Source organism: Chiloscyllium plagiosum, chromosome 7 (assembly GCF_004010195.1).
Source record: "Chiloscyllium plagiosum isolate BGI_BamShark_2017 chromosome 7, ASM401019v2, whole genome shotgun sequence".
Lineage (NCBI taxonomy): Eukaryota > Metazoa > Chordata > Chondrichthyes > Orectolobiformes > Hemiscylliidae > Chiloscyllium > Chiloscyllium plagiosum.
This window is the reverse complement of record NC_057716.1, coordinates 86061731-86071437: the sequence shown is the minus strand read 5'-3', so window position 1 is coordinate 86071437 and position 9707 is coordinate 86061731. Positions and strand designations below refer to the sequence as shown.

At 38.1% G+C, this 9707-nt stretch overlaps 1 protein-coding gene across 8 annotated transcripts in view; it reads right to left on the bottom strand.

Annotated features, from left to right (window-relative positions):
- Positions 1-1171: 1171 nt before the first annotated feature.
- Positions 1172-9707, bottom strand: part of lypd6b (LY6/PLAUR domain containing 6B) — a 181949-nt gene continuing 173413 nt past the window's right edge. For all 8 annotated transcript variants that reach the window (XM_043694137.1, XM_043694136.1, XM_043694138.1 and 5 more), the window contains 2 exons: positions 5958-6088; positions 1172-5116 (listed from right to left, as the gene is read on the bottom strand). In XM_043694137.1, the coding sequence (XP_043550072.1) occupies positions 4946-5116; positions 5958-6088 (302 nt within the window). In that variant the 3' untranslated portion in view covers positions 1172-4945. The remainder of the gene's footprint in view (positions 5117-5957; positions 6089-9707) is intronic.

The window sequence follows — 9707 nt, the reverse complement described above, 5'->3', positions numbered from 1 at the left end:
TTCGTGAACTGCTGCAGTCTGTGAAGTGTACATTTTTGCACAGAGGAGTGAGTAAGGGAATTCCAGTATCTTGAACAGTGACAGTGAAGGAAAAATGATATTTCCAAGTCAGGATATTATGTATTTAGAGGAAATTGATTGATTAGAGTTGGAGATATCATGAAATTATTACATTTAAATTAAGTATGTATTCTTTTAGTAGTATCCACCACTTGAAAAGGTGTGGATAAAAACATAATATAACATTAATGCTGAAAATTATCCTTAAGTATTCCACAGAGTATAAAAGATAAAGTTAAATTACCCAATAGTCTGGATCAGCAGAGCAAGATTCCAAATGGTATTACCAGATGTTAAGATAACCTCATTTACCATATACTATGGAGCACAGTGATTAGCCATGGCTTGATGCTTGACTGTGATGTTGCTGGAGAGTTCCTGTCCTTTTGTAATCATCATTGGGTTCCACCTCAACTTCTATGGTCAAAGAAGATGCAAACATTGTGTTGCATGATCATTTTTCTGTCCTCTTATTGCTGCATCTACAATTGTTTTTCTCTTTAAGGTGGCAAGCCACATCAGTCATGATGAAGATTACTTACAGCTTTTAGCATTCACCAAAATATTTGTTGTTCACCCTTTGTTGCAGCTCTTTACATTTTGTTTATCTTCTAACATTAAGATCTAAATATCCATTTGATAGTTCTAAACTTGAGTATTGCTGAAAATAGATAGGCTTTGTCAAAGCTTTTCATCTTGCACTTGTAATTTTGTAAGTTTATCAATTCAAGGGAAAAAGCAACATTTATCCCGTATAAGAGAGTATTGATTTATATATAAGTGAACTCTTATTAGTAAAGGCTTGCCACCTGTTAATGACAATTGACAATTAACTGCCAGGTCTTTGTTAAATTTTAGACAAGGCAGAATGACTCTGATTGCCCTGAAAAATTACTTAGGTGATAAAACTCATGGAAATTTAATTTTTTATGAAGTAGCATAAATAAAATTTAAACTTGCTTATATTTGATGAAAAAATTGCCCCCATTAGTTTGTTTTTATATAGATATTAGCAGATTTCCCATGGTTTGCTCCAGGGAAGTTTAATAATATACTCCCAATTAAAGACAAGAGCATTTGGCTACATATTGTGCTGCAAATGTCATGCCGTCTCCTAATAAGAAGGCTCCAGTTTAAATAAACCAAGGATGAGGGCAATTAAAGTTGAGGATTTTCTTTAGGGAAAATGGCAGATTGAAAGCTTCTTGCAAAACTTCAGGTGCTGTTCAGAACAAGGACAGATAGCTAAGTTCTGTTAAAATGAGCAAATATTGGAACAGGAGGCAGAATAAACTTTCGTCATTCTGGAGAATTTTCCGTATATTGTAAACAATTGTTTTTCTTAAGTGTCACACATGAATTTGCAAACTGACAAGTATAATCAACAAAATGTTCATGTATAAAATGGATATACACACACCTGCTAGCAAGATATTTCCACTGTAATACTCATGGTGACTAAGGCATTTTATGATTCTATACGACATGGGAATTCTACTGTGTCAATGTGATAAGTGCAGGTGTGTGCCTCTTTAAGGCCACAAACCTAATGGCAGTTTTACATGAAGGGTGAGAGTGCTGTATGTGGGGCTCCTTAGGGCATATTGACTATGTAGGACAGTCCTTTGTCTTACATAGTCAACATGACCTAAGGAGCCTCACATGCAGCACCTCCTGCCTCACCGATGGAGCAGACTGCTATTGTATACTGAAAGTCAGCAGTCCACTGCAGTTTGACATGATATTCAGGGTCAACATTAGAGCAGTACAATAATAAAAGCAAAATGTAACAGTTGCTGAAAATCTTAAATCAAAAACAAAATAGTGGAGAAATTCAGCAAGTGTGGCAGCTTCTGTGGAAAGAGAAATAGGGTTATGTTTTGAGTTTCCATGATATTCGACCGACACAGGCTAATCACGCCTGATCAAATATGAGTTCTTACACATTGAAACCCTAACACTATTCAGGTTAATCTTCACTGCCATCTTTCTAATGTCAGAAGTCACTATAGACGCGAAAATGCTAACTCAGTTTCTCTCTTCACAGATGCTGCTAGATTGGCTGAGTTTCTCCAGCATCTGTCATTTTTATTTCAGACCAATGCAGATTGGCTTCATGGCATTGTAAATATTGTGAAGAGCAGAACACCTTCACACCTGGCCAAATATTTTCAGGCTGGAAAAATGTACAGACTGTTCTTACATTAACTAGGCAAGTAATCCAAGCAAAATTACCCCTTTTTATGTATAATGTTCATACATATCTCATAATGTTTATGAGGTTATATTGGATTTCACTTTTCATTGAGAAGAAAATTGGAATACAATCCCAAAATATAATGATCTAACAATCGATTGTATTGCCTTGAAGCAGTAGTCTGGCTTTTCATTCGTGTTTTGTTGCATTTTGAATTATCACCTGATTTTGAAGCTGCTCATCACTGTTTTGAGTTTTGCAGTCTTGCATGCAGAGTTTGACCAGGGATAGGTAACAACGGGACATGGCAATGCAGTGGGATGAAGCTGAAAACAGTGAGAATGAGGAGGTACAAAAAGAGATGAACAAGGATTAAAATTACAAGCTATCATTACTTCCCTTCCTGTTGATGTTTTACAAAATAATGATTTTATTATATTTTTGCAATAAGTGTAAAAAAGAATGTGTCAACAGAGTCATGAGATTCCCCAATCAGTTTTAGGGAGACCCCTATAGAAGTCCGCATCTACAACACTCCAGAAGCTGTGTCTCGTGTGTAGCAATGGCCTAAATAATGTAAATTCCTTCACAGCATAAGGAAAACGTCGATCTAGAAAATGAGACTAGGATGGCCACAAAGTCTTCCAACCCAATGCATTGTAAATAATACATTGCTTTTTATAGCCCCTCTTCACATGTAGAAATTGGGAATCCAAGGAGTGTATGTTCGAAGTCCAAGGAAGAGCTATTGTTCCCAATATTTTGCTCATCCAAATCGCCACAATCAGTTACAATTGATTTCCTCCAATACCACAAATCTGAAATGAAAACAAATCATTCTCGAAATGTTCAGCAGGTCAGAAAGCAGTAGGAGAGAAAAATACTGTAACATGGGAGATGGATGACCGTTCATCAGAATTATTGCCTGTGTCACAAGAATCATGTTCAACATTATTCCTGCCTTCATGACACAAAGACAACTGCTTCATGATTTAGCATGCCTTCTCTGTCATACCATATATTATTATTTGTACACAAGCTTGGTTCAGTTAGTAACACTCTTAGATCTGGGCCAGTAGTCAGTGGCATCACAATCCACACCAGTAATTCAGAACATAATTTAGATTGATACTTCTGAGAAAGGGAATACACACATAGAAATGCTGTCAAATATCTGATCTGGCAGATGTCAATGATCTCATGGTACCTGTTAAATAAAAGAGAAGAACTGTGACCTGGTCAAGAAAAAAAAGAGTTAACGTTTCAAGTGAATGAATCTTTTTTCGGTTCTGAAAGAAGTCATTGGATTCGAAACAGTAACACAGTTTCTTTTCCACAGATGCTGCCAGATCTGCTGAGTTTCTCCAGCAATTTCTGTTTTTATTTCAGATCGCCAGCAACTTGCTTTTATTACATTAAACTGGGAGAAGGTTTTTTCACAAGTTAAAGTCACTTGCGTATTGTGCATGATGTGCTAGTACAAAACGGCTGCAATGTTTGACAAAATAATAGTTGCCACTCCAGTCCAAAAGTAATTTATTGTGCGCTTTCAACTGTGTTTTTCTTTTGTTCATTGTTTAAAATGGGGGACATCTATCCTCAGATATAGGGTATAACTTCAAAGCATAAATATCCATGATTGCAATTTAATCTTCTGATCATAAAGGAACAGGACATCACGATCCAGTGCTCTCATATTGTTTACAAATATTTTTAAGTCTACCTTCAATCATTGCATATTACCCAGCAAATCAGTCATAGTTAAACAGTTACAATGCTATTGTTTAATGTTTTTTATGGCTTATAGCTTCTGCATTTTTTCAGTCTGATTGTGAAATAAATTTTACCTGTGTACAAGTTTACTTTCCAAAACTGCCATCTGCCAAATTATCATCATGGAATTAGTTTAAAATCACAAATAGCAGTTGGTCATGGACATTGGGGCTGGGGGAACATACTGTGATCAGTTTTGAGAAATTTGTACTAAATGCCAGAAAATGTACTATGAAAAACTTGTATTTCTACTCCTCTGATTTTATCCAGCAATCAACAAATTCAACAAGAATAGAATGATTTCAAGTTTAATATTATGTTTTCCTGAGGTTTTTTGGACTCAGCACACCAGAGTTAAGAATGGAAAAAAAAACAATGGTAACAATTTCTGTTCCAGATTACTGTTCATTGACTCCACTGGATGTGTGTGAACATCAGGTAAGAAGGACTGTTAATAGTCTACTACAGAATAGCTTGCAAATATGTACTAGCAAGGTTTGCACTTGAATTATGACCCCCTTGACAAGGAGGACTGAAGGCATATGGTGTCCATGATGATACCCTTGCAAATTGATAAATACTTCCAGGAGATGAAGACGATATGGGACAAAAAAAATTACAAAATTTAAAAAATGGAAATCTGTATTTATCCTTTCGTTAAATATCTCACAACCTTCCTCGTTAGATCCTTTGATCTAAGGTCTATTCCAACAGCAAGTTTTGACATCAGATCAACTCACAATCCAGTCTTTGTAATGCCAGTGTACAAGTTAACAGCATGCACCTTTTATTCATCAGTGCAAATATCTGGGACTATTTTGAAGGTGAGACTTATGTTTCCAAAGCTCAAAGATGGAATCAATCAAAATAGCTGATGCGCATAAAAAAACTTCACTCGATGTTGCTTGCTGTTTATCATATCAAAAGGACAACTAGCAGTGCCAGTGTGATCCAGCTTATGTTCAACACCCTATTGCTGGCAGATGAAGGTAACCTGTGGAGCCGTTTAACCATAAGCACAGCATTTGTGTGATTTGTTGGCACATCGATGTTGCAGATCATCCCTTCACAACAGGAAGTACACTCCTGAAAAAAAAAACAAAATGCTTCCTGATTAAATATTTTCACTGATGTTGCATTTCCTTTTAAATAATTCCATAGAGGACAGTATCCCATCCAGCTTGGATTCAATCCATGAAGTCAAGAGACTCTCTGAATCCCTGTTAATATCTATCAGCTAGAGCTCCCTGATATTCCCAGGTTAACAACCCTAATCAGGGATGTCATAGTCAATAACATCTTGGTTTGGTTTCAACCACTACACCCTACAATAATAGACTTCCAGTCCTTGCATAAGACACATTTGTTCCTCCTGCCATTTATTTCCAGGATCATCACTGCTGCAATTCTCATCTCATCGAGTCTTCCGTCAATCACTAGATACAGCCAAGTTACAACATAACCTAATTTATGGCCAAGGAAGAAAAATTGATAGAATCAAACTCATTTTGTATAAACTGAATCAGTTCATAATCAGCCCGAGTTCCGGCTCATTTCTGACAACACGGGGTATTGAAAAGCAGGCTGATGAATTTGGAGCATGTTTTGAGAAAGGGGTGACACAGAGTCCTTGCCCTTTGCTCTTCAGGACTACACTCAAGTCCAATGGAGGTTGACAGGAAAGAAGCCATAGCTCTTCTCTGCTGCCCTGTTCACAGGTCCTCCAACCAGGAGATCTTCAGTTATGGTACATCATGTTTAGCTCTGTCGTGTACCATTCTCTCACATTTATCTGTGATGTCTGTCATTCAACTACACAAATCCATCTTTGAATAATAAAAACATGGGAATCTTTGGTTATATACTTCAAAGAATCCTAGAGAATGGTTAGAGTCTATTTAATCCATTATAGCTGTGCAGCACTTACTGTATAACCGAACTTCCTTATGTGACGGCAGCCAACTGAATAACATTCCACCTTTGAAACACATCTCTTTGAGACTGATTCACTCCTGCCATGGCTTGTAAATCTGTGTACTGTCAGGCAATACTCTGTATCTGTGCCATAAAAAAGACAAAGATTGAGATTTAGGACTGTGTTCTATTTACAAACTCTTTGGGATCTATAAAAAAATCATCCAAAGTTTCTCGGGGATTTTGTTTTCTATATAGTAATGAAAATGAGCCTACACATAAAAAATAATTAGCACTCAAATGGTAAATTCCTAACTTTGGTCTAACTTATATAAATAAAGTCAGGTTAATGTACAAGTGGAATGACAATTACCATCCTAAAACCTGTTTGAATTTGCAACAAAGTCCCAAGTCAGAAACTTGTACTTTTTACTCATGAATTTTTCTGCATTTCACTTCATTACGTATTTATCTCACAAAACTGTCCATTTTTTGACAACTTTTCATTCTTGGCATTCTCCAATATAAACTCGCAGAATAATTCTTAAAATGGGGAATTCCTATACTGAGATTCTGACCATGACAATGATATAATGCAGCTATTGTTAGGGTCATTACAGTTTGAAGTCTTAATATCCTACGTTGCTTCATACATCACATGCAATTAAGTTATTACTGAAAGCATTTACTACATTAATCTTTTTCACTTCTCTGCTAATGTTTTTTCCCTTCCCTCTCAATGCTACTTAGCTGTAACACAATGTTTCCAGACCCACTAATCATCCACCTTGTTTTTATTGAGCTTTGGCAGTGAGTGTCAGAAGGCATTTCCGTTCTAAGGGTGAGGATTAAACTTGAACCCAACTCCATCTGAAGCTTCCACATGCATAGGCTGGTTACCACTTTGCCCGAGGCACTGCTCATTTTATCATTCTATCAACTCAGAAAGGCAGTTGATCAGACCTGTGCACTAATGATTCCCACTCCACTGCTCACTTCCCTGTTAACTCAGGACAATCCAGGAATTAAGATGGTGATCAGTTGGTACAAAGAGCCCCACAAACTGCATGCATCAGCAGAGGTTTACTCGGCTGATACTGGGGATGAAAGAACTGTTCTGTGAGAAAGCAGTGGTTTGACTGGGCTAGTATTCACAGAGTTCAGAAGAATAAAAGGGGATCTGATATTTCCAAGTTCGCCAATAACATGAAAATGGGTAGCATTGTGAGTGGTGAAGAAGATGTCAAATGTCATTAGGGTGTTTTAAACAAGTTGGGCATGTGAGCAAATTCATGACAGACTCAATATAACATAGATAAGTATGAACTTGTCCACTTTTGTAGTCAGTCATTGTTTTTACCTTATTACTCAAATGGTGATAATTTGGCCAGTGTTGGTAAACAAAGAGATGTGGAAGTCTTTATACACCAGTCACCGAAAATAAGCGTATAGTTGTAGCAAGCAGTTAGTAAGATAAATGTTATGTTAGCCTTCATTACAGGAGAGTTTCAGTACATGAACAAGGAAGGCTTACTGCAACAACAACAAAAATGCTGAAGAAACTCAACAGATCTGGTAGCAACTGTGTAGAGAAAGCAGAGTTAACATTTGGTGTCCAATGATCCTTCTTCAGAACTGATTACTGTAACTGTATGGAGCCTTGGTGAGACCACACTTGGAATATTGTGTGCAATTTTAGTCTACTTACTCAAGAAAAGGTATGTTTGCCATAAAGGGTGTGCCGTGACTGCCACCAGACTGATTCCTGTGAGGAAATGTTTGTCATTCAGGAGAGATTGGGCTGACTGGGCCTGTATTCATTGGAGTTTATAAGAACGAGAGGGAATCTCATTGAATCATCTAAAGTCTGACAGAGCTGAACAGACTGAGTGCAGGGATGAAGATTTCCGTAGTCAGAAGGGTCCAGAACAAAAGATCACTATCTCATTCCAAAAGCTTTTATGGATAATCAGATGTAATTAAACTCTGTGCCCAAAGGAGGAAAATATCTTTAAGGAGCTGTGTTGCAATCAAACACTTTAACTTTATTCAACTCAGTATATCAAAAGGTTGGCCACTTCTAGACCATGTTTATTTGCTTAAACTCAGTTAGTGCAGGCATCTGGAAAATACAATGATTAAAATATTTGAGAGGATGATTGACATTAACCTCACTTTTCTCAAAGCTATGGACCAATTCTACACTGCTAACTCTGAAGAAAATTCTGATTGCAATTTTTAGCACTTTTTTGGGAGATAATTATGAAAATTATATTAAATTGTTTATGTAAAGAATCAAAGAGCTTTGAACTGGCTTCATCTTTGCCACTCATAACAGGAAAAACTGAAGAGGCAGTGGTATAAAAATCCTGTTCATTTTGTACTTGTTCACTTCACTCATCCCTCATAACATCACAAGCAACAATGCCGCTCTGATTTGAAAAGTCATCTATCCTCAAATGTTAGCTTGCTCTCCCTCCAAGGATGCACTCGGCCCACTGTGATTACTAGCATTGTTTGCCTTCTCTCAACAATGCAGCAAATTGGCAAATTACACTTGTGTTACAGATACAAAGGAGAATATCCAGTTATATATTCTTTGTTTTTTTAAATTCATTCGCAGGGTGAGGACATTGCTCACGAGGCCAGTATTTATTGCCCACCCCTAATTTCTCAGGACGCAGTTAAGAGTCAACCCACAATGTTGTGGGTCTGGAGTCAGATCAGGTAAAGGTGACATTTTCTTTCCCTAAAGAGCATTAGTAAACAAGATGGGCTTTACTGGCAATCGACTCATGGTCATCATTAGATTCTCAATTCCAGACATTTATTGAATTAAAATTCCACCCTCTGCGGTGGTAGGATTTAAACCGGGTCACCAAAGCCAAAACAAACAGAGTTGTTATCTCTGATTTGTTACCTGTGACACGTGCTAGCAAGGCAAGGACTAGGGAAGGAGAGGAGTTGAATACATGGCTACAGGGAATGGTGCAGGCAGGAGGGTTTCAGATACTTGGATAATTGGGGTTCATTCTGGGGTAGGTGGGACCTCTACAAACAGGACAGTCTTCCTGAACCAGAGGGGTATCAATATCCCGAGGGGGATATTTGCTAATGCTCTTCGGGAGGGTTTAAACTAATTCAGCAGGGGGATGGGAATCTAAATTGTAGTTCCAGTGTCCAGGAGATTGTAAGTATTGAGGTCAGAAATAAGGTTTCAAGCTGGGGTTCATTCTGGGGTAGGTGGGACCTCTACAAACAGGACAGTCTTCCTGAATCAGAGGGGTATCAATATCCCGAGGGGGATGGGAATCTAAATTGTAGTTCCAGTGTCCAGGAGATTGTAAGTATTGAGGTCAGAAATAAGGTTTCAAGCTCGCAAGAGTGCACTAGCAAACAAGAAGGTGGTTTGATGTTGTGTCAACTTCAACGCTAGGCGTATCCGGAATAAGGTGGGTGAACTGGCAGCATGGATTTGTCAGGTAAAAACAATGACTGCAGATGCTGGAAACCAGATTCTGGATTAGTGGTGCTGGAAGAGCACTTGAGGGAACATCTCCGGGACACCCGCACAATTAACCACACCGCCCTGTGGCCCAACATTTCAACTCCACCTCCCACTCTGCTGAGGACATGGAGGTCCTGGGCCTCCTTCACCGCTGCTCCCTCACCACCAGACGCCTGGAGGAAGAACGCCACATCTTCCGCTTGGAACACTTCAACCCCAGGGCATCAATGTGGACTTCAACAGTTTCCTCATTTC